The sequence below is a fragment of the Diabrotica virgifera genome, chromosome 2, assembly GCF_917563875.1.
Source record: "Diabrotica virgifera virgifera chromosome 2, PGI_DIABVI_V3a".
NCBI classification, from domain to species: Eukaryota; Metazoa; Arthropoda; class Insecta; order Coleoptera; family Chrysomelidae; genus Diabrotica; species Diabrotica virgifera.
The window spans coordinates 15323035-15349639 of record NC_065444.1 but is presented as its reverse complement, the minus strand read 5'-3'; the positions used below and the strand labels follow the sequence as shown (position 1 = coordinate 15349639).

General features: G+C 32.2%; 2 protein-coding genes across 4 annotated transcripts in view; one reads left to right on the top strand and one right to left on the bottom strand.

The window, feature by feature from the left end:
* LOC114345720 (8-oxo-dGDP phosphatase NUDT18) overlaps positions 1-26605 on the bottom strand; it is a 62138-nt gene that overhangs the window by 26205 nt on the left and 9328 nt on the right. The gene's annotated exons all lie outside the window — the stretch shown is intronic.
* Positions 1636-26041, top strand: LOC114345731 (cyclin-J). Its single transcript, XM_028296521.2, has 6 exons — positions 1636-1769; positions 2608-2715; positions 14284-14455; positions 22300-22578; positions 25062-25224; positions 25819-26041. Exons 1-6 carry the CDS (start codon positions 1728-1730, stop codon positions 25865-25867), a joined length of 813 nt encoding a protein of 270 aa, XP_028152322.1. The 5' UTR covers positions 1636-1727; the 3' UTR covers positions 25868-26041.

The following is a 26605-nucleotide window of genomic DNA, read 5'->3' as shown; positions in this document are numbered from 1 at the left end:
ACATTGAAAGAAATTAATCCCGAAAATATTTAAATAATATTTTCAATGATTAAATATTATCTTCCCAACAATACTTGATTCTATAAGGGGCGGAACGCCACAATCTCTCTACTATATACAGCATATAAAGTCCTCACGTATATGATAAACCAGCGGCTCCAACCACTAGCAGAAAATATTATTGGAGAGTATCAGACGGGCTTCCGACGGGAAGATCGACACTGGATCAAATATTTACAGTTAAACAGATCTTGAGCAAATCATGGGAACACGATATTGATGTTCACAACGTGTTTGTAGACTTCAAACAGGCATACGACTCAGTCAAAAGGAACAAACTATACTATATATTGGCTGAATTGGCAATACCACACAAGCTAATAAGACTCATTAAAGCCACAATGGATGAAACTCAGGCATGTGTACGAATACAAAACCACCGGACAGACTTTTTCAAAATTTCGCAGGGACTAAAGCAGGGAGATGGGCTGGCCCCAACATTGTTTAACCTGGCACTGGAGTATGCGGTTAGGCAAATGCAAACTGGACGAGGAAACCTACTGACCAACCGAACGGTTCAACTGGCCGCTTATGCCTATGATATTAATATTATGAGTAGAACATCAACAGGAGCACAGGAAACATACGCAGAGTTAAAAACACAAACAAAAATGCTAGGTCTGGAAATTAACATAGAAAAAACAAAAATAATGACAGACGAGAAGAAATATAGTCCCACAAAACATTATACATGAAGGTGACATTGAAACGGTTGGAAAGTTTACATACCTGGGAGTAGAAATATATGCCGACGGATCAGAAGATGGAGAAATACGGAAGAGAATGCAGGCAAACAGAGCTTATTTTGCCCTCTCCCATATGAGAATTTATAAAATCTTAATTCGACCAATATGGCAGTGAAGCATGGGTCCTGAAAGAAACATCCAAAAACAAACTCGACACATTCGAAAGGAAATACTGAGGAGAATACTAGGACCTGTGAGGGAAAACAGAATCTTCAGAAGTCGATACAACAACGAACTTTATCAACTTTATAAGGAAACTCACCCCTGTCAGACTTCATTAGAATACAAATATTGCAATGGGCCGGACATGTGATAAGAATGGGAGAGGATAGGCTACCAAAAAGAGCACTGAATGCTAGAATGCAGGGAAAGAGACCGGTTGGAAAGCCAAGAAAGCGCTGGGAAGACACAGTAAACAGCGACGCACAAGCCCTTTTAGGAGTCCGTGTATGGAAAAGAGCAGCCACAGACAAGCAAGAGTGGAGGCAAAAAATAAAGGAGGCCAAGGCTCAATTTGGGCTGTAGTGCCGTAGAAGAAGAAAATATTGTACACATCTAAGTTTTGGTCTATGATGATTTATACTTTCTACAGCATCCTTGTGATCTGTATAAAGTGGACATTTTTGAACAGAACTCCGCAAAGAAACCGAATCAGAATTTTTTCATATGGGAGCGGCCTCACTTTAGGACTATAATTGCGTATGTATAAAACGTGAACTTTTTAGACAACATCTGTATATTTAATTACGCTTTAACTTCAAACCAAAAAACGTTTTAACACTTTTTATACAAAAAAGTCACATTTCAAAATTTATAAGTGACGTAGAAACTTTTTTAGAGATATAAACAAAAAACCAAAACACTCGAAATAGTAAACAGTCTACTTGATATTTTTATTTTCAGTGCGACAAGTATAAAATCATGACTACAAGAAATGTTATGACCAAGAATTCTGTATTTTATGTAAGTAAATAAATAATAGATAAATATCTTTAGTAAAATTTAAGTTTTAAATAATTTTTAAATTATATATGTAGAGGATTCTGGAATTTTTTTCTTGTGACATATCTAATAGGCCAGAGAAATACTAACAATTTGTTTAAACAATTTTAAATAAATATTTATTTTCCAAAATTTTACTTTACTTATTATTCGTAGAAATGGTTTTGAAATGATAGGTAACTTAAATATTTATGTATTATCTTTGTGTGTTATAATAAAAAATATCTTTTTAGAATATTTTCTTCACTCAAAAACATTACAAATTCGTCACAAATTGAACGAGGAATTAAAAAATGCTTTGTAATTTGAAATATCTCATTTGTGGACCTACGTTTATACATTGATGAGTGCGCTAATAACCGGCAAAATAACGTGAAGGACGGAAAACATAATACGTTGTGAAATATAAAAAAAAAGAAACTAGTAGAGGTGGGAAATTATCAGTAGATACATAATTACATTATATTAATAGTTTTTCACCTCGGGACGTCTGGAGGAATATATGTATGGAAACTGTCAGGTTTATAGTTTAGTTGAATATGTCCACTAAAATTTTATAAAATTCTCCTGTCACATTGGTAGTTGCCAAACTCCTCCGATACGTCTAAAGGTGGGAATTTATTAATACAACGTAAAATAGGTTTCTATTGATAATTTCCCACCTCTACTACTCTTATCTCTTTTTATTTCACAACGTATTATGTTTTGCGTCTCTATCTGATTTTATTTAAATATCTTGAATTTATATAATTATTTTATAGAAAACTTTATAGAAAATTTTAAATATGTTTTTTTTTAGTTACAGAAAGACGCTTGGACTGATATAGAAGAATACAAAGATGATTACAAAAAAGTAATAGCAGAAAGGGAAATGTATCGACTTCCGTTTCTTCATCAATCACCACAGGTAAATCTTCTAAATAGAATAATAATCGTTAAATTTGCTGAAGTTGCCTTAAAATAATAATTATTATTATACAACTCTGAATAATGATGTAGTCGATTTTCCGTACCATTGTCTTAGATTTTGCAGCCATGATGTTTTTCTTCTACCAGGTCCACGTTTACCTTGGATCTGGCCCTGAATGATCAAATGTAAAAGTTCATAATTTGGGGTGTCTCATTATGTGACCGAAGTACACATACACCCAAACTTATATGGAATCATCTGATATTTCTTACTATTTCGTGCGAATTTAATAAAACAAACACACGAAGTCAAAGAATATTCATTCTAAAGCAATTTAGTCACAAATACATAACAATTAAATAAAACAATAAAGTATTTAGACAACAAATTGAAACTACAGTAGAGCATCGATAATCCGAACTAATTGGTGCAGGGGTAGTTCGGATTATCAAATTGTTCGGATTATCGAACATATGTTCAAAATACATACAAACTCATAAACATAGTACATGTACCGGGTGTCCCAATAAGAATGGCTCTCGGCCATATCTCAGGAACCGTTTATAGTAGAGCTTTGAATTAAAATTTTTTATAACAAAAGTTGCCTGAGGAAAAGCCTGGAAATTATTTTCATAATTGTGGGTCCACCGCTAGAATGCGTAATTGAATATCAAAAATAAAAAAATCTAAATTTTACAAAATTTTCCTAATGAAGGGGCACTGGAAATCCGATTATTGTATTCTTCATCAAATTCTGCGCATATTTGATTTAACAAGTTTAACTCTATCTTTGCAAATAAGAGGTGGGGGTGAGTGGGAACCTTGTTATGAAAAAATGGCTGTAAGTCCGGTTCTGCTAAATCAAATTTTGAAAACTAGGTCTTGTTGAAGACAGATCTTTTTCTTCAATGTAAGCGTGATAATTTTGAACCATCCTAATAAGTAATAAGCCAGCTGGGAGGCGTTATTTAATTTTTTTCAGAAATCTAGTTTTCTTTGGAAAATATTAAATACAAGTATGCATTTTTAATCATACTTTATAAAATTAGACTAAATTAGCAATAGAATAGCGAAAACCGCATGTCGATACCTTTTTTCTATCTCAATATATCTCGAGAAACGTGTAAATTGTATACATAACTGTTACTATCACCGGTAAACTAAGTTAATGAAAAGTAGTGGGCTGTGGAAAAAAACAAAATAACATTTTCCAGATGTCAACGTATAAAAATATAATTAATTAAAACAACAATATAAAGAGAAATAATACTATTAAAATTAAATATAACACAGAACAAAAAGAACTACTTAGTGACGACCTAAATATTCAAATTGTTGCCCATCATACACTACTCTAGAATAGATTATCCAGAGAATACTAAACGCCATTCAAAGCATATCGAGAGCAGAAATTGAGACTGCTGTTCAATCTACTCTTGAAAGAGTAAATGTTTGCAACGAAAATGATGGGCAAAAATTTGAACGTTTATGTCATCACTAAATAGTTGTTTTTATTTCTTTTAATAGGGCTTTTCAACGCGTCTCATTTGTTTCGAGCCTCTGTCATATGCCGTATAATCAGTGTATAATATTAATATACGAGATATGAACGAGGCTCGAAACAAATGAGAAGCGTTGAAAAGACCTAATATACGTTGACAGCTGGAAAATGTTTCTTTGTTGTTTCCATAGCACACTGCTTTTAATGAATTTCGTTTACCGGTGACAGTAACAGTTATGTTTTTAAATTTACACGTTTTGTAAGATATCTCGAGATAGAAAAAAGGTATTAACATGCGGTTTTCGCTATTCTGTTGCTAATTTTGTCTAATTTTGTAATATGTTATTAAAAATGCATGTTTGTATTTAATATTTTCCAAGGAACACTAGATTTCTGAAAAAAATTAAATAACGCCTTCTAGCTGGCATATTACTCAGTAAGTTGGTTCGAAATCATAACTTTTACATTGACGAAAAATATCTGTCTTCAACAAGACCAAGTTTGCAAAATTTGATTAAGCAGAACCGGACTCACAGCCAGTTTTTCATAACAAGGTTCCCACTCACCCCCACCTCTTATTTCCAAAGGTAGACCTAAACTTGTCAAATCAAATATGCGTAGAATTTTATGAAGAATACGACGATCGGATTTCCAGTGCCCCTTCATTAGGAAAATTTTGTAAAATTTAGATTTTTTAATTTTTGATATTCAATTACGCCCTCTAGCGGTGGTCCCACAATTATGAAAATAATTTCCAGGCTTTGCATGAGGCAACTTTTGTTATAAAATTTTTTATTTCAAAGCTCTACTATAAACGGTTCCTGAGATATGGCCGAGAGCCATTCTTATTGGGACACCCGGTACATACGTTTTAGTTACAAGGAATAAAACACCTGCATAATAAACAAATATATTGTATGTATTTCTGCATAAACAAAACAAAAATCCGCGGTCATATTTTGCCCATATTGTCATATTAAATCCAAAATTTCGGTCCGCGATCATATTTTTTAATTTTATAATTTTTTTTGCGTTCGGATTACTAGGGTTCGGATTATCGACGCTCTACTGTAGTTGTTTTAAAGTCAATAGCATCCAAATATTCAACGTAAAACTACTTACTTACTTACTTAGTCCTAAACTTTTCTACCTTTAGGTGCAAGGCCAATGTAAAACTAATAATGTTTAAATTGTTTTTATTAATTTTTTTTGTTTTTTTGGTAGTCAGTGTTATCACAAATTATCAACATCTTGTTATGGTAGGTTGCTCCATTCTTCAAGAGCAGCTTGTACTAGCGGTGCGGTGTTTTGTGAATTTTCCCGGCGAGCTCTAATTTTTCTTTTAAGCATACCCTACAAATACTCAATAGGGTTAAGCTCGGGTGAGCAAGCAGGCCACTAAAAACAAGGGATACCTTCTGCTTCAATGATGTCTCTAGTCACTCTAATGGTATGTGGAGGTCCATTATTAGGCTATTGATTATGTACTATAGAAAGGAACTACAACGTTAACGGGGTTTTATTATTTTATATGGTCAATGAATCTCTATATATGAAAAAACCGCGGAGTGCTACCATTTAAAGGGGTGCGTTTTTGAGAAATGGGTGAATTAGTCCCTGGGCACAGGTTACATTAGGATGAGTTCTATGCACTCTTGGTACAAACACGTCTACTTAAAAATTATTCCTGGTTAAATTTCCTATCTAAATATAACTTTTTAATGTCAAAGATACTTTTTTTACAAAAATATATTCAAAAGAAAAAGCACAAAGGAACCCAAAAGAAAGAAATTTTGTTTTCTGTCCCATAACTTTTGTCCACGGGGACATAGGTATAGACATTGCTTTATAGAAAAAAAACCTACATATTTTGTCTTTAAAATGATGTTTAGTAGAGGTCATTAGGATTTACAGTTTTCGAAATTTGATTTTTCAAAGTTCGCCAAACACAGCAATTTTGGGAAATTTTCCTTGTTATTTCGCAAATATTGCTCTGTAACTTTTTTCTACGTAACTTTAGGCATATGCAATGGTACATGTAAGAGGAATAGAAATCAATTACCTTTAAAAGGTACTACTGTATAATGTTGTACGACTTCTTTTAAAGAGGTTATCTTTTTCAAGACTTTATACTTTTAACGAGTTTTTATATTTTTTACGATTAGTTTTTAAATTTCCCATTATAACTTTTTTTCTATATTTAGGTATATATTATATAATAAAAAAGAAAGCTTATTCTGTTTATTTTAAAATGGTGTATTATAAAATATTCTAGGATCATTTTTGAATAAGATATGCTTTTTCAAAATGTAATAAGTACTTGCAACGATTTTTGATTTTAGGATTATTTTTTAAATTCCTCATTATAACTTTTTATGTGATTGTGTGTTATGATTGAATCTTATTTTTTATAGGTAATACTTTGGATCCACTTGACTCGGCCGGGCAAACTTCAAAATATGGATTAATTTCAATATTTACTGTCAAAGCTCCTACACCACAAGTTTTGCTTGAAAAAATAGCATGTAAATGTACCAAACGATGTACAAAAAACTGCGGTTGTAGGAAGATAGGAATTAGTCGTTCAATATTCTTCAAAGGGTGCATGTGCATTGGTACTAATTGTGGGAACTCTAAGATAACTGAGGTGTCAGAACATATTGAAGCTAATGCTAACGAAGAGATGGACTTTGATTTTGAAAATTTTTTAAATGTCAACGTTTAAATAATTTTAACTAAAGTGATGTTTTATAAGACTAATGTTTATGTAATTTTTGTAAAAGAAATAATTTTAAATAACACAGGTAAAAAAATATCAAAGAATCACTCGGTTTCAATTACATATATTAAAATATAGATGATACACCATTTTAAAGAACAGAAAGTAAGCCCTCTTTATTGAGCAACATATAGTATATTCATGTACAAGAAAAAAAAGTTATAATGAGAAATTTCAAAAATAATCGTAAAAATGTAAACAATTTTTTTTTTATATTAGGTAAGTATTATTATAATATATAATACATAATATAATATATATACTATATATAATATAATATTCTATAATATATAATATATTATATATTAATATTATTTTATTTTTATATTATATTATAAAAAATTGTTAAAAGTATAAAGCCTTGAAAAACCATAATCTCTTTAAAAAAAGTCGTACAACGTTATACAGTAGACCATTTTAAAGGTAATTGATTTCTATTCCTATTACGTGTACCATTGCATATACCTAAAGTTCCGTAGAAAAAAGTTACAGAACAATATTTGCGAAATAACAAGGAACATTGCCCAAAATTGCTGTGAGTGGCGAATTTTGAAAAATCATATCTCGAAAACTATAAATCCTAATTACCTCTACTGAACAACAGTTTAAAGAAGAAATATGTAGACTTTTTTTCTGTAAAGCAATGTCTATACCTATATCCTCGTGGACAAAAGTTATGGGACAAAAAACAAAATTTCTTTCTTTTGGGTTTCTTTGTGCTTATTATTTTGAATATATTTTTGTAAAAAAAAGTATCATTGACTTTAAAAAGTGATATTTAGATAGGAAATTTAACCAGAAACAATTTTTATGTAGATATGTTTGTACCAAAAGTGCAAAGAAATCACCCCAATGTAACCTGTACCCAGGGACTAATTCACCCATTTCTCAAAAACGCACCCCTTTAAATGGTAGCACTCCGCGGTTTTTTCATATATAGATGTTCATTGACCATATGAAATAATAAAACCCCGTTAACGTTGTAGTTCCTTTTAGCTATCTTATTTTGAATATAATCAATAGCCTATATCATTCATAAACATGAAATTTTCTCCTGTTACACCTCTCCAGAGCCTAACTACAGGTTATCAATAGAGAGATATTGCACAGTCACTTTTGCACTTGCTGTATTACAGCACGCGTTATTTTGACAGTAGAGCATGCGCAGATGTGATATTAGGCTTACGCTGCGCTATTGGAAACAGTGCCTGCCGTTATTAAGGGAGCCGTTACGCTGTGCGGTATTCGTTGCGCTATTTTCTTTTCAGGTTATGTTTGTTGTTTTCTTTTATTCAAACCGAGTTTATTTGTAATAATTTTCTAAAATGAGTACCTCAGACAGTAGCAAACGAATCAGATTTACGTCTAATGACGATTTGTGTTTATTAAAATAAGTTTTAGATCAAAATCAATTGACCTATCCTTTCCTAGTTCAGGAAAACATGAAGAGTACAACTGGAAAATCTTTTATTTTAAGAACACTCAAGGGATCATTTGTTTCTTTTGCTCGATATTTTGAATAAAATTCAAACCTTCCTTCCATTTAAATTTTTAAATCAAATTCTTTATTTTGAGCATGTAATAGTAATAAGTTAAATGTTCATCTCCCAGAATGTTATGAAATATGATAAACTGGATGTCTTCTTCATAATATTAGCTTTGGCCAAAATGACAGCTTCTAAATCTGCATCAAAAATTGCATACAAATTAGATAAACAACTAACCTTAATCGAGCCGCAAAAATACCGCAACCAAAATGTTGAGCAATATCTATATTTATGACACGTCTGAGAAATGTCAATTCTGTCAAAATAGCGCGGTTTAAATAGCGCAACGTAGGCTGTGTTAAATTTGCAATATCTCTCTAATATACCTGTGAGCAGTTAACGTTGATTGGATGAAAATTAAAGGAGTTTTTTTATGGATCACAATTCCTCTTCAGAGCATTACACTTCCCCTTTTATATTTTTGAACAGATTGACAGTTTTCGTTCTTACTTGTCTTCCACGACCTTTAAGTACACGATTTCGTGGGTCATCGGATTTTACACAAATCCTGAATTTTTTTGAAAACAGCACATTTTGTTAATTCCCAACGTTCCAGATTTGGTGGTGAAGACACCAATTTAGACGATCAATCTTGTGCTGCCTGGATAACTCAAGAACCCATAAATGTATCCTGCTGTATACTTCTTGGCACGAACTCTTCTTCTTATCGTTTCAACTGAAACAGTTACACCTGTAGCTTCCAAAAGTTGCCTTTGGAGCTGCAGGTGAACATGATTGGGTGTCTTCCAGCTGATTGGACAATTAAACGATCTTGGAGAGCCGTTATTACTTTTGGCGACTTTCCCTTGCTTTAATCTTGAGCTTTCCTAGTTCCTGTTAGCTAGCATAGGTTTTGGAGAGAACGTCCTGTATAACGCCTAGCTCAGGGATGGCCAACCCGCGGCACGCGTGCCACTCTGTGGCACGATTGAGTCCTATCAGTGGCACGCGTAGCGTTTTGGATTAAAAAACTTTCAAAAAAATTAAAACTTCAAAAACAAAAAATAATAAGAAGAAACTTGGTAGGTTTACGGAAGTTACGATAGATGCGGCATCATTGCATCCTCTGGCGAGCGATATTGCTGCGATTGGTGCACGTGATCCTAGCTGTCGTAATGTGCAATAGGACTGCGTTACCCTTGCTTAGTTTATTTTAAACTGCCCCGTTGTATGTGCACATTTTGTCATCGCGCATTGTTTCTTTAAAATTTTAAAAGTATTTGTTCGATATGTCCACGAGTAAGCCTTCGACTTCAAAACGAAAATACGAAGATGATATTGCAATTCGCGATTTTCAACCTGCTTGGGAAGAACAATTTTTATTTACTAATCGTAATACTTCAAAGCCTGTTTGTTTGATATGTGGATTGTCTGTAGCAGTTCCGAAAAAATTTAACCTGGAACGACATTATAAACAACTGCATAAGGACTTCAGCAACAAATATCCTATTGGTTCACATTTGCGAGCCGACTTTATTGAAAAAAAAAAAGAAAACCCTAGCCAGCCAACAGTCACTGTTTCAGAAGAGAAGTGATGAAATGGAAACTATGGTTAAAACATCATATGAACTTTCTCTGCTGTTAGCCCGGAAGAAAAAAGCCTACTCTGATGGAGAGGAGATAATTAAAAATAGTCTGGCAATATTTGCTAAAAATGTGGGAGATGTAAAGATCAAAAATATGGTCGATAATATTGCATTATCCCGAAATACAGTCATGCGCCGTATAGATGATATGGGCCAGGATGTTGTTTCCCAAATTATAAGTGGATTACAATCCTGCAAATTCTTTTCTTTAGCGTTGGATGAAAGTTGTGACAACACAGAAAATGCGCAGTTAAGCATTTTTGTCCGTTATACCAATGATAATTTTGAAAATGCCGAAGAGCTTCTGGATTTGCGCCAACTAGTCACAACAACAGGAGAGGACATTTTTCAACAGAACGTAATCGAAGTCAACAAAGTTGAATGGTCAAAATTAGATAGTGTTTGTACAGATGGAGCTCCTTGCATGGTTGGTAGACTAAAGGGGTTTGTTACATTACTGGAAAACTATTTGGGAAGAAAAGTTTTTAAGTACCATTGTATTATTCACCAGGAAGCTCTTTGTGCCAAGGACCTAAACATGTCATCTGTTGTTGACCCTGTAACACGCTGCATTAACAAAATACGAGCTCGGGCATTGAATCGACGACAATTTCGAGAATTGTTCGCGGAAGAAACGGAGCAAGATGGAGAGTTACTTCTCCATTGCAGTGTGCGCTGGCTCTCCAAAGGAAATGCACTCGAAAGGTTTTGGAACTTGAAGGAGTGCGTCTTAAAATATTTGCAAGAAAACAATGAACTACCCAGTGAGTGCTCGTTACTTAATGATAAAGATTGGCTTTGGGATTTAGCTTTTCTCACTGATATTATGAGACATTTAAATATATTAAATTTAAGATTACAGGGAAAAAATTGTATTTTTCCTACTCTAGTTGGTCATATATCTTCTTTTGTGAATAAACTTATGCTTTTTTGTAACGATTTTGGAGAACAGAGATTGACACATTTCACATTAATGCAGGAATTAGCCAACAAGGTCAGTAGAAGTCCAAATTATGACAGATTTAAAAACCTTATATCTATTTTGCTAGGTTCATTCAATACCCGGTTTGAAGATTTTCAAAAAGACAAAATGAATGTTGACCTTTTCATAAATCCTTTTTCTATTTCTCTGCAAGATATCAATTGTTACTCAGCTGAAATACAGATCGAAATTATTGATTTACAGAACCACACTATACTAAAAACCAAATATAGGGAAATTATTTCAACTGTTACTGATCCCAATTATATTGAATTTTGGAAATTTGTACCAGCAAACAATTTTCCTAATTTACACGAGTTAGCTCTGAGATATTGTTGTAGATTTGGTTCAACGTACGTTTGTGAGCAAATGTTCTGTATTATGAACATAATAAAATCAAAATATCGGTCACGATTAACTGACATGCATTTAAAAAATCTAATTCTGTTGGCTAGTTCCGAAATTAATCCCAATATAGATGAATTAATTAAAAAAATACAAGTTCAAATACCACATTAAATAAGTAACTGTTTAATAATTTGAATTTTAGATAATAAGAAAATATTTAAGTTTTTTTGTTTAACGTTTTTATTTTATTTTTATTAACAATAAAGTAAGTTTGTTGTTATGTTTTACTTATTACGTTATTTTTTAAACCTCCACTATCTTGACTAAACGGAAAAATGTGGAATTTACATAAGAAATACATATTGTACCGTATATTATTAATATATAGTATCCATATTAGTATGTCGAAAAATTTTAGTGGCACGCCAAATTTTTGTTGTTCTAATATTGGCACTCGACTTAAAAAGGTTGGCCACCCCTGGCCTAGCTCTACAGCTATGTCCCTCTGAGAACATTACTTGCTCCACAAGACCAATAGTCTTTGACCGTTGTAGGTTCTATAACCCCGCATGGGGCATATTTTTGTTTTTTTACGCAAAAGTTAGTTTATTTATTTTCGTTCAATTTGCAACTCAGCTAATAACCTATACCGTACCGAACTGTACTATCTAATTGTCTTATCGATTTGTTTAATTTCAATAAAACCTTTATTCTTCGAAAAAATAACAAGTTTTTTTAAAAGAAATAAATATTGTTTTGAAATACATGGTGATTCCATATTAGTTTGGGTGTGTGTACTCCATCTTGCGTCTCTTTATTACACACACCGGCAAAATTAGCCGAACACCTTAAAAATGGGACATGTTTGATGTCTCAGATTTCCTAAACCAGTTGTCCGATTTGAATGATTTTTTTAGTATGTTATAGCCTTATCATTTAAGAATATCGGTGTAATAATATTGTTACTAGACAGGTAAATGTCATTTTATACCGGGTGTTACAATCATACTGTGTTTTTTCCTTAAAGTTCAGAACAGTCTGTGGAATATTCTAGCCTATATAAAATATTGAAATTAAAACTCAATTGAAGCCATGGACTTTCTTAACATTTTCTTTTTTGGTTCATTTGCTTATGTTGGATAATAAAAAAGTTAGGTACTTTAACAACTAGCCATGTTCTTCATCAATACAGGGTGTTTCTAAATAAGTGCGACAAACTTAGAGGGGTTATTATGCATAAAAAATAGTGACCGTTTGCTTTATAAACATATGTCCGCAAATGCTTCGTTTCCGAGATACGGGAGGTTGAATTTTTTCTTACAAACTGACGATTTATTTATTGCTCTAAAACCGGATGAGATATGCAAATGAAATTTGGTATGTTTCAAGAGGTAGTTATTGCGCATTTTTGACATACAATTAAGAATTATATATTCACCATTGGCGTGCATACGGGATATTTCTAAAATGTTTATACCCATATGCACGCCAATGGTGAATATATAATTCTTAATTGTATGTCAAAAAATGCGCAATAACTACCTCTTGAAACCTACCAAATTTCATTTACATATCTCATCCGGTTTTAGAGCAATAAATAAATCCTCAGTTTGTAAGAAAAAATTCAACATCCCGTATCTCGGAAACGAAGCATTTGCGGACATATGTTTATAAAGCAAACGGTCACTATTTTTTATGCATAATAACCCCTCTAAGTTTGTCGCACTTATTTAGAAACACCCTGTATTGATGAAGAACATGTCTAGTTGTTAAAGTACCTAACTATTTTATTATCCAACATAAGCAAATGAACCAAAAAAGAAAATGTCAAGAAAGCCTATGGCTACAATTGAGTTTTAATTTCAATATTTTATATAGGCTAGAATATTCCACAGAGTGTTCTGAACTTTAAAGAAAAAACACAGTATGATTGTAGCACCCGGTATAAAATGACATTTACCTGTCTAGTAACAATATTATTACACCGATATTTTTAAATGATAAGGCTATAACAGACTAAAAAAATCATTCAAATCGGACAACTGGTTTAGGAAATCTGAGACATCGAACATGTCCCATTTTTAAGATGTTCGGCTAATTTTGCCGGTGTGTGTATATTGACCAGTTGTGTTGTTTGGTTCAGCCATCTAAGGACCGCCTCATTTCTAACTCTGTCGACCCAGCTTGTTCTTAGTAGTTGTCTGTATACCCACATCTCAGAGACCTCTAACCGTTTTCACAAGTCTCTCTGATGACAGGTAGACAGAGAAACACGTGTAAGAGAATCGTGAGAGACTCGAATTCAATTTAAACGCAACCGTCTATACATATTTATTTTAAATTTACTGTATGTTAGAGTATTGCCTTTTTTTATATAAAACTCATAATTCTTCTTCTTCTTCCTTCTTGTATGTAGGCTCTAAAGATTGTTTCTTCTTCAATATTAGCCTCCTAAATTGTTTAAGTTATCGTACCATCTTTTTCTTGGTCTGCCAATACTTCTTCGTCCATTTGGTGACTTATCTCGTGCTATTCGTACTATCCTATCCTCTGTCATTCTACTAATGTGTTCGTTCTACTCCTGTTTCCGTTTTGTCACCAATCCATTTATATCTTCTACATTGCATGATCTACTTATTATGTTTTTGCTTCTCTCCCTATCCAACAGACTTTTCCCTGATATTCATCGGATTATTTTTATCTCTGTTGTTTCTAGTAGTCGTCTCATTTTAGATGTGTCAGGTCCTCATAATTTATTGTAGGTATTATATGTACTTATAAAATAAACACTTGTGATATTATTTAATATGACCTTTTTGTAGTTTTCTTACAGAAACCATTTGGTTGAATATCTTAAGAAGGTATGTATAGAAAAGAAATTGAGTCATTGTTGCCTACATCTAGCTGTATATTTATTAGATGTGTTTATGGATAGTCATTCCATAATTCCAGAACGAATGCTCCTTGTAACTAACGTATGTCTACTTTTGGCAGGTAAGTATCCAGTTTTTATATATCTTACGTTTCTTTCTCTCTCTCTCTCTCTCTCTCTCTCTCTCTCTCTCTCTCTCTCTCTCTCTCTCTCTCGCTCCCTCCCGCTCCCTGTTCAGCATTTTGTCCACATTTGGACATATGTTCCATCTAACTCTTTACACCTATAATATATATTCTGGACCTGGACCTCTACAATCCAGTTTTTCCCAGTTACTTTTCGGATATGATTTTACCAACGTGTTAAACAATGTACAGGTCCTCTTTTTGCAGTCCGTGTCCTTTTACAATTCAGAGAACCGATGTTAAAGATATATCAAAGGTAGCTAACTGGAGGAGAGCAGCCAATGGACAGAGATACTTGGAGGCGGATGCTGAGGGAGGCCAAGGCCCTGGACTTGAGCTGTAGTACAAGGGAGAGTTCTTTTACAGTCCCATTCGGTTGTTCTTCCTGTCCATTAGTCAGTATACAGTGAGCCCCTAAAGGTTGAAATAAATTCATTTTTTCATGAATGGGCAATTTTGGAAATAAATCCCGAAACAGGTCAATTTTTATATTTAAATTACCACTTTTTGGTATATATATCATAACTAATGACGTCATCCATCTGGACGTGATGACGTTATCGATGAATTTTTTAAATGAGAATAGGGATCGTGTGATAGATCATTTGAAAGGTAATTCAATTCTCTATTCAGTAATATAAACATTAACATAATTATTTATACAGGTTGTCAAAAAAAAATATTTTTGAAGTTATACTTCTTTACGATCAAGAGTGAAATTTTATAATACCGGGCGCATGCGCACACAGACAGTATGTAGTTCGTTGCTAATCTTTCAAGGTATGTATGTATCAGCGCTGTCAGCGCAAATAAGTCATTAAAAGGATATAGTAGTGTTTTTAGTAAAAATAGAAGACCAAACATCGGACGAAATAGAAATACGTAGAGGGGTACGACAGGGTTGTATATTGTGACCGCTCTTGTTTAATATCTACAGCGAACAAATATGCCAAGAAGCTCTCTCATATGCAAACGAAGGGATAATAGTCAATGGAGAAGTTATCAATAACATTCGATATGCTGACGATACTGTGATAATGGCAAGAACAGCGGAAGATCTACAACATCTAGTTGAAAGTATGAATGAGATATGTAATAACTACGGCATAAGGATGAACGTCAAAAAAACCAAATATATGACCTTCAGTAAGAATCCAATAAATGACATTAGTATCACAATAAACGGTACTCAACTTGAAAAAGTAAACGAATACAAATACTTGGGAACCCTTATCAATGAAACAGGTGACCAAAATCACGAGATAAAAAGACGTATTGAAATTGCCAGGTCTACTTTTATAAAAATGAAAAAATTATTTTGTAATCGTGATATTAGTATTCATCTACGAACTAGAATGTTAAAATGCTATGTATTCAATACTTTGCTCTACGGTGTTGTCATGGACTCTTAAACAGAGGAATATTAAAAATCTTGAAAGCTTTGAGATGTGGTGCTACCGCCGTATACTAAGAATAAGTTGGGTGGATAAAATTACAAATGAAGAAGTAATACGCAGAATAAATAACAAGCCAGAAGTTCTACTGAATATAAAAAAGAGAAAACTTGAATACTTAGGCCACCTGATGAGAGGACAAAAGTACACATTCCTACAAAACATAATGCAAGGAAAAATCCAAGGACGAAGAAATCCAGGCCGTAGAAGAATGTCCTGGATGAGAAATTTGAGAGAGTGGTTTGGCTGTACCACTAACGAATTGTTCAAAACAGCAGTAAATAAAATTAGAATCGCCCTAATGATATCCAATCTCCGATAGGAGAGGCACTCAAAGAAGAAGAAGAAGTGTTTTTAGTAAATGTAATTTATTATAATTTTTGTGTCTTTGGATTTGTCTTCCTCGGGAATAAGATATTTTATAATAATAGTAAGTATTTTTAAAGTATATTTAAAGTATTTTTGTATACTTCACTTGGTCTATTAAATTTGTCAGTATGTATGAGAAATCTCGTAACCTGTCAAAGCGAAGGGAATATAGCTCAGTGATAGAGCGTGTGACTGGAGATCGAGAGGTTCAGGGTTCAAATCCCGGACGATTCATATTCTTTTTTTTTAATTTTTGGTATCGTTTTAATAAAAAAATTTTAAAAGTGGTAGGTAATAAAGTTAGTTTAATATTTAAATAAAATACAAATAACCTGTTAAGTATATTTATTTCTTTGAAATTATATAATAGAAGTATAACTTCTTACGTGCGTACAAAGTACACACACATTCTTTTTTTTTTAGTTAAGGTACTAGTACACTTTAGAAGTCCAAAAATAATCATTTTTTTCGAGAATTTTTTTCTTAGAACCTTTATTAAAAATAACTTTTTACATATCTAACTCTTAGAAAGTACAAAAAATATACCTTTATTCATTTATGCACGTACGATAATATTATAGAGAGAGCAAAATTCGAGGCCTCCAAAAATAATGGCGGACAGTTAATATCAGGATTGGGATATCTGAAACAAAAAAATCGTACTGCATTTGAAAAAGGAAGGTTTCTTACCTGACAATTTACCACAATTTGACCAAAAAATAAAAAATAAATATTTTTTAACCATGAAAAACTGAAAGAAAACGGGCGATTTTTTCACAAAATTTTTTCAAATTTCCGTAAAATCTTTGTTTTGCGGAATTTTTCACTAAAGGTGGTAAATTGTCACGTAAGAAACCTTCCTTTTTCAAATGCAGTACGATTTTTTTGATTCAGATATCTCAATACTGAGATTAACTGTCCGCCATCGGAACTACTTTTTTTCGAGGCCCCGACTTTGGCGCCCTCTACAATAATTATGTACGTGCATAAATGAAAAAAGATATATTTTTGTATTCTCTAAGAGGCATAGATATTAATATGTAAAAAGTTTTATGTTCATTTTTAATAAAGTTTCTGAGAAAAAAAAAAGAATGTGTGTGTACTTTGTACGCACGTAAGAAGTTATACTTCTATTATATGATTTAAACGAATTTAATATACTTTTTATTTATATTTTGTTTAAATATTAAACTAATTTATACTTACTACTTCTCAAACATTTTTGTGAAAATACAATTATATAATAAATATACTTACAATCATAAAATGTATTAAACAAAACAAAAAAGAAAGTTTCTATTGGGACTCGAACCAGCGCTGATAAGCGCGGTTGGTATTGGAATTCTTTCGCCTTCAACGCTTAGCCACGGACACTATGTGTCATTATTTACGAAGATCGACTAACTAAACGGATTAAACTTGTGATATTTTGATATTTTGAAAATTGATCAAATTATTTTAATTTTGAATTGAAATGATTTAGAATTGAAAAAATACAACAAAACATAGAGTAAGAAAACAATATATTAGGTGAATATTGATAGAAATTTTGATGGTAATCAAATTATATAAATAAAAGTATTACATACTATGTATTTAGGCAGATCAAATAGGTAGGTTTATACCCATGATACATTAACAATTATTACGTACCTGTTGCTTTTAAAAACTATTTAAAAGTCACTACAACATTATAAACTTTTTTGTTTCTGTCCTCACAACAATAAAACCAATATATTATACATTTGTTTACCTTTACCTCCAAACCACAGCTGTCCTACAGCTGCCATATCGGATAATTTTTGACATGTCATTTGAACATCCAATCAGAACAAAGTTATAATGCGCATGCGCCGGGCTGATAGGTATTAACATATAAAAATTCACCCTCTATCGCCGGTAAAGAAGTATAACTTCAAAAATCTTGAAAAAGCTTATTTTTGGTCTTCTAAAGTGTACTAGTACCTTATTTATTGATATAAACAGAAGAATGTGTGTAATTTATTTCATTCAAAATACATTTTACTGCTATCAGAAAACAGGAAAAAATGTTTATTTGACAAATAAATACATATTGTGTTTTGCTTAAATTCAATATTAAAGCTGCCACCCACCTGCCTCTTGACAGTTTGAACATTTAATTTAAGCGAAAAGCAATAAATATTTTTCAAATAAACACTCTTTTCTGTTTTCTGAGAGCAGTAAAATGTATTTTGAATTAAATAAATTTTTTGTCAATAAATTTAATTAAAAAAAATTTTCTGGACACTGTATAAATAATTATGTTAATGTTTATATTACTGAATAGAGAATTGAATTACCTTTCAAATGAGCTATCACACGACCCCTATTCTCATTTAAAAATATCATCGATGACATCATCACGCCCAGATGGGTGACGTCACCAGTATGATATATATGCCAAAAAGTCGTAATTTAAAAATAAAAATTGACCTGTTTCGGGATTTTTTCCAAAATCGCCCATTCATGAAAAAATGAATTTATTCCTACCTTTACGTGCTCACTGTATGTCGTCTCTAACTTGGCAAGTCTCATAAGCAAGTCTTTTTCAGTTGCGTCCATTGTCCAGGCTTTAACTCGTAGCATCTCAATAATGTAGTTCTAATTTATATTCCCAGATTTCCATCGCATAATACTGCTTCATCTTATTAAAAATGCTTCTGGTCATCGCAATGCGTCATTTGATTTCAAGGTTGCGGTACCATTGTTCATTTACCTCATATCCCAAGTAATTGTATCTGGATACTTTCTCTAAAGCTTTTCCTTTAACGTAAACTGTTTCGTCTTCAGTCTTGTTCTTACTGACAATCATGATTTTTGGTTATTTTTGTGTTTTTCTATTATAGGATTTTCTATTCATCATCATCATCAACCCGTACGCGTCCACTGCTGGACGTAGGTCTCCCTCAGCTCCTTTCATCTGTCTCTGTTTTGTGCGGCTTGCATCCAGTTACCGATAACATGCTTCAGATCGTCGGCCCATCTGGTTGGTGGGCGTCCTCTGCTCCGTAGTGATTCTTCTAGTGGCCTCCACTTGACAATACGTTTTGTCCATCGGTTGTCTGACAATCTGGCGACGTATCCTGCCCAATTCCACAGTTTTCGACAGTGTCTGTTGTTTTTGTTCTATAACTTATTTCTTAGTTTGGAATTCGGTCCCTCAGGGAGACACCCAACATCTGGCGCTCCATAGCCCTCTGAGATATGCGAATCTTGTTCACTACCTTTTTTGAGAGTGTTAATGTTTCCGCTCCATGATTGAGTATAGGCAACACACACTGGTCAAAGATTTTCCGTTTCAGGCATATTGGGACCGTGCAAGTTGCGCAAAGCGACACCTATTTCTACGCTCTGCACTTTTAGTTGTATTGACCAATTACGTTAGTCCTGGTTGCTGGATAATTGTCAAGGCCATAGCCCAAAAAAATAATAAAAAGAAAAAATAAGATTCAGGTTATGTGATGAAAACGTAAACAATTGTATGTAGTAAATAAAATTAGTTATTAAAATGCAGTACTGCAAGCAAAATACAATTAATTAAATTTACCTTTATATAATAATTTCACATCATATCAATATTGTGGAGCAACATATAATTTTTCTCCTTCAATGACAGTAGATATGAAATGTACGTCAATTTGACAATTTCAATTGACAATATGAATTATTTAAGAAAGTTGCAATATTTCTCCGCTATTCGCGCACGATCGTTTCACGTATCCCTTCCAAGTACTTGCACACCGCGAATAGGTAAGTCTGATTTATCTGATTTATATAGTTAATATTTATATAAGTCTAATTTATCTGATTCATTATCTGTGCTTACTGCTATTCAAAAACCTCAACTACCTTGTAGTACTTCTAATCCATACATTTTTTTAATAAAAAAAATCTTATTTGAAATTAATAAACACACCCCAAAAATAAAATGTGGATCAAAGCACATTCAGGACTTACACATAATGAGCATGTAGACCAATTAGCTAAAAATTCCCTCATCCATGGGACAGTAACCAAATATCAGCCCTGCATTCTAGATGCTTTTGTTTATTTAAGAACTGAACAGATGAAGAGCTGGAAAACACACTGGGAAAGGTACTGTAACATATCAACAACACAATACAGTTTGATACAACCGATTATTCCGGAAAAACCTTGGTATAAGAATTTCACCCTCCCTCGCAAATACATATCCACCATCAGTAGAATTAGATTTGGACATGCATGTTATCCTGCACATTTATTTAAAATAAACATATTAGATTCAAATATTTGTCAAGAATCTGAGGTTAAAAGTGACTTGAACCCAACGAACTGTCAACACTGATGGAATCGCCATAAAACGAAGTTAATGGCGCCAGGATGAGATAGAAGATAATCAGGTAAAGGAGGGAAGATAATCGGACAGTGCTAGTCAGGTACGTTGTAGTTGTAACAAAATTTTACCTGAAAATTCTCTGTCTCTCTCATGTCTCTCTAGAAGTGCTAGAACCTCTCTCTTGTATGTTGGCGCCTATCTCGCTTCACTGTTGGAATGGGACGGGGCCATTCCATCAGTGTTGACAGTTCATTGCTTGAACCACATATTTTTTGAATGCAAACAGCATAAACACCTAACCAATCACCTAATTAAAGAATTATAGACCAGAACATCCCACTCCCTGTAAATATTCTCTTTATTCTGTCACTGAATAAAAAGAAAATTTTTGACTGTTTGGTATCTTTCTTGTCGGATAGTAAAATATTATTGTAATTAGTTATAGGTATTTGTAAGATATGTTAAAAAACATATTAAAAAAAAACAAATAAAAAAAAATAAATAAAAACATGAAACAAAAAAAAAATAAATAAAAAAAAATTAATAATAAAAACAATTAAAGAAAAAAATCACTAAGAGGATTTAAACCTCCGCGGGGTTGAACCGGGTTGACATCCTATCGTAGTGACAAAAAAAAAACAAAACAAAAAACAAAACAAAAAAAAACTAAAATGAAATACAAAAAAGAATGCATTTATTTTAATATTAACATTAATATTTTTATTTGTAAAATGTATACACTAATACACTATGTGTTTTTGATAAACATTAAGTAGTATAATATATTTATATTTATTAACATAGTATGAACATTAGCTGTAATGAGTAGGTAAATAAGAAGTAAAAAATTGTAATAATATTGTGACACTATTTAGTCCGCTCACGAATTGGCCTATTTCTTCCCGAAGCTTCTCGGCGTTACGAGACAATACCATTCCTAACCACGGCGTTCGAGACGACCGCTGCCGAAGTATATATAGAACCGAGATTCGAGCACAGGCCAGTCATTCATTCATCGAAGCGCGTCGCGTAATTTAATGTATTCGAATCGAAGATATGAAATGTATTTATTAGTTATCGGAATTATTATGTTTAGTTAATTAAATCATAAATTTGAGTTTGTAAATAAATTAGATGTGTTAGGTGGTGTTATTTGTAATTATTAAATAAATAAGTGATGTAAATAAAATAATATAAGTAAGTCTTCCTTTATTTAAATTAAACTTAGTGCCTAAAGATATAAATAAATAAAATAGTAGAGTCAACCGCGTAACAATATTATAATAACCAAGTTTCACTAATTGGCAATATCTTTAATACATTTACTTTTGATTGAGACTGGCTGAATGACCATAGTCCAAGCCAAAAAAGAAAAAAATATGTAAGTCTGATCTAAATACATAATTCAGTTTACCAAACGCTGCCCAGGCTAATTTTATGCGACGTGGGAGCTCGCACGTCTGGTTATCTCTTCCCAACCGAATTTCATTTTTAAAGTACTTATAAGATGCAGTATGCTCAATATCCATTCCATTTCCGGATTTTCTATCATCTATTAAATTCTATTTTTGAAAATGAATATGTATAAGTATTCAATTTTGAATCACACTTCTTTACAGCAAAAACTGAAGAAAATAACCTGACCATCCCGAAAATCAGTGAACTGAACAACGTCATTAATAACCGCTACCAACTCAACGACTATAAGACACTAGAAGTGGTTATATTAATTTTTTTCCATTGGAACGTAATGTACCCAACCGCTCCACATTACGTTTATTATTATATTCAATCAGCCATAGATGAAGAAGATTTAAAAGACAAATGTATTGGAATGCGGAGTCTGTTTTATGACCTCCACGCTTGTGTCACCGAATATCTCGACAAGATCATACAAAGTAAGTATATTTTCCCCCTCTTTTACTCCCCCCCCCTTGCCAATTTAACAAAATTGGCAAAAAAATAATTACTACATAGTTAATAATTACTAAATAGTTAGTAGTTAGTAATTTTGCCAATTTTGGCAAAATTACCGACTAAAATCACTAGCCAGTTGTGTCTGAATTTATAGTATGGTATAAATAGATCCAAACCCAGACAACCAAAGTGAAAGTTATCCTCCAACACCAAATTGTTCTATATGGTCCACATAATGTTCAGAAAAAAGTCACACCATTTTGAGTGTCGGGTTTGGGGGCAGAGGGGGAGAAATCGGTAAATTCGTGGTTTTTTAAGTTTCTCGTCAACATTTCTAAAACTATGCGGTTTAGCATGAACAACCTTCCATACAAAAATGTTCTACATTAAATTTGAAATAAAAAAGGCTCTATACATAATCCTTCTAAAATGAACGGTTCCAAAGTTACGGAGGTAGTATAGTATAATTGGTCCAAAAAAAGGCCTAACCCAGACATCCAAAGTAAAAGTTTTCCTCCAACACCAAAGTGTTGTATATGGTCCACATATTGTTCAGTAATTCTATCATACTATTAGCGAACCGACTATTAGTGGAGTCACTGAAGGTGGGTATGAGCTATTACCTCCGATTTCGTTCAACCTACATCGATTTGCATGAAAATTGGTGAGTAGTTAGAGGATATCTCAAGAAACAAAAGTGACATGGGGCCAACTTGCGCTTTTACCCTGGAGGTGGATGCCACCCCTTCTCGGGGTGAAAATTATTTTATTAAAAATAACCCCATAATTGTATAGGGGGGCAAAATTTGTTATATAAAGTTATTAAAAAAAATCAAAACTTCTTGAGTTATTTAAGATCAAAAATTTTAATTTTTCCTAAGAAAAATGCATGTTTTTAACCGATTTTTCATAGATAACTCAAAAACTATAAGATTTTACAAAAAAGTTATTATTACCAAAATTGAAGCTAATAAAAAATTAAATAAACTCCTTACTAAAAAAACCTTTTAATATTAACTAAAAGTGAGTTATAGGTAATTGAATGCATATATTTTTCGGCGAGTACCCAAATCTAAGTATTCAAGCTTAAATAACGGGAAAATGATGTATTTTATAACATAAACTTATTAAACATCTGTGAAAGTACTTAGTATCTATCAAATGAGATCCCGAACAAGTTAAATGCATTAAAATTTATGCTCCAAAAATTTTTCAAACTTTCTTTTAAAATTTTTTCCAAAAAATGTTATCGTTTTTTTTTAATAACTCCGTTAATTTTTGCGATATCAGGTTCACCTAAAAACGGTTTGAAAGGTAATTCCAAAGGCTATTAAAAAGCGTTGAATTTAATCTTTTAAACCCCTTACTTTTTTAAAAATCAAAGATTAAATGGCCACCGTTACATGGTTCTCGCAGCAAAATTTAAGCTTTAAACGTTTCTACCTCGGTTATTTTTCACCCTACAGAAATGGTAAACAAGGTAAAATATTTGATATAGAAAAAAACTAAAATTTAGATATTTACCATTTTTTACGTATATTGAGTATTTTTATAGTTATTATCAAAAGAAAATGAAAATGACGATAATTTTAAAAATTCTGATTTTTTTAAATTATATCTTTTTTTAAAAAAATATGCATTCTAAACCGGTGAAAATTGTTAAAATCATTACTTATGCTAACACAAAGAAATTTTTGTAAGGATTACTACAAATTTTATTTTGTGGAAATGGCGTATGTTTTATTTTTCACTTTTTCCTAAAAAATTCGAAAGGGTTCTCTTAGTTTCATCATAACTTGCTTAATTTTAACGATATTAACTTCTGGAGCTCATTTGTTAGGTATTCTGAAGTACTTTGATAAGTGTTTAGCAGGTATATTTTATAAAATGCATCGTTTTCCCGTTATTTAAGCTTGAATACTTAGATTTGAGTACTCGTCGAAAAGAATATACATTCAATTAACCATAACTCACTTTGAATTAACATTAGTTTAGTACTTTGAGTGAACAGTGTATTCAATTTTTTATTGTCTTTAATTTTGGTAATAATAACTTTTTTGTAAAAGCTAATAGTTTTTGAGTTATTCGTGAAAAACAGCTCTAAAGCATGCATTTTTTTTTCGAAAAAATAAAATCTTTGATCTTTAATAACTTAAAAAGTATTGATTTATGTTAATAACTTAATATAACAAATTTTGCTTAGAATTTGACCCTCTATCGATTTATGGTATTATTTTTAATAAAATAATTTTCAGCCCAGAAAAGGGGTGGCATCCACCCCCAGGGTAAAAGCGCAAGTTGGCATCATGTCACCTTTGTTACTTGAGGTATTTTCTAATTACTCACCAATTTTCATGAAAATCGATGAAGCTTCAACGAAATCGGAGGTGAAAACCTTCAGTGACTGCACTATATATGTGAATTATTAGAGCACCACTCCACTAATTACATGGCATATTTTTAGGCTGTCACTATATGCAATGTTATAAACCGTCAAAATTGGCAGCAGGTATCATTGCTGTAAGCAGATTGGATATAGGTTTGTCCTGCTGGACTGAACAATTAGAGAATATCACTGATTACAAAAGAGAAGATATTGAAACACAAATTTCTATTCTAAAAGCCAAGTAAGTATATACAGGGTGTTTACAGTTTCAAATTTATTTTTCGGGTGTAACTACAATGATTTCGGGTGTACTTACATACTTCCGGGTGTAACTATGCAAAAAATTATGTTGCATCGCAGATTTAAAATGCGTTTATTTCGAAAACAGTTGAGTTTAGCGAGATAAATGTAGTATATATTTTTTAAGTAAAAATATTAAGAGAATAAAAGTTTTGAGCAAAAAGGATGTAGAGTGGGGGATAAAAAAATACTTCCATAGTTATTTTGATTGAAAAAATTCTCATCCCCTAGATGGGGTTGTTTTCACCCCAGGGCAAAAGACCGGTTCGGCATAGGGTAGATTTTGAAAATAAGTCTGATTTAATTTTAAAGGCACTTTCGTTGTTTTCTTTAAATATATATCACAGGGTATCGAGGGAATTCAACAGAGTTCTTGAATGTAACGAAACATCTTTGATTTTATTGAAATAAGTTGATAATGTAAACTCAAAAGAAAAAAGAACATAAAATTTTACAAGTTCAAAGTGATTAAAAAAATCTTTACTAGCAAGGTGATGTATCTATTCAGAATCTAATAATAGAACAATGTTTTTAGGTATCCTTTTGTGAGCTGTCAAAAATGTACTGGAGTTCATTTGATTTAAAGAACTACAAAAAACATTTTCTTTGTTTATCTAATTATACTATGTATAAGTTTTTTTTGTTTTATTAAAACTCAATGTCCTTGATGATTCACCATATATCCCATCATAAGGTAATGCTGGCTAGGAGTGTTATATTTGAATAGAATTTGTTAACTATTAAACAATTTATTATAATTTATGCAGTTTTATTACGCATTTTTGTAAAAGCAACTATTAATGTAATAATATACTAATGTAAAAGATATTGATGGATTCGACCATTACTTGATGGAAGTTTATTTTAACTAACAATAAAACACTGAAAACGTTTGTTTTCTATACTTCCACAAAATTTATTACAACTAAGTGACTACAGCTGTTTCGGCAGAGTGCCTTTCTCAGGTGATATATTTTACAATGTGTTTGCCTTTTTAAGTCTTTAACTGAAAAGGTTGAGGAGTGGGGAGCTGTTTGTCTCGAGTTGGTCATTCAGAATTATATCTGTATTTTTCAATTTATTAATTTCCATAGATTCTAAAGAAGATAGCTTAAGTCCTTTATTTTGGATATGCAGAATTTGAAACAATTCATTGAAAGAATGATTATGATCTAGAAGGTGAAGTGCGTATGTAGAAGTGTCTGTTTTTCTATTGTTGAAAGCCCTTTTGTGTTCTGCTATCCGTTTGTCAAAGGTTCTGCCAGTTTGACCGATGTAAGTTTTCAGACAGTCACCACAAGTTAGTTTGTACACACCACTCT

Bases quoted from the DNA above. Each gene is read 5' to 3' on its own strand.
- LOC114345731 (XM_028296521.2), top strand. From the start codon at position 1,728: ATGACTACAAGAAATGTTATGACCAAGAATTCTGTATTTTAT. The intron at 1,770-2,607 runs GTAAGTAAATAA...GTTTTTTTTTAG, and splicing joins CCAAGAATTCTGTATTTTAT to TTACAGAAAGACGCTTGGAC. The intron at 2,716-14,283 runs GTAAATCTTCTA...ACCTTTTTGTAG, and splicing joins TTCTTCATCAATCACCACAG to TTTTCTTACAGAAACCATTT.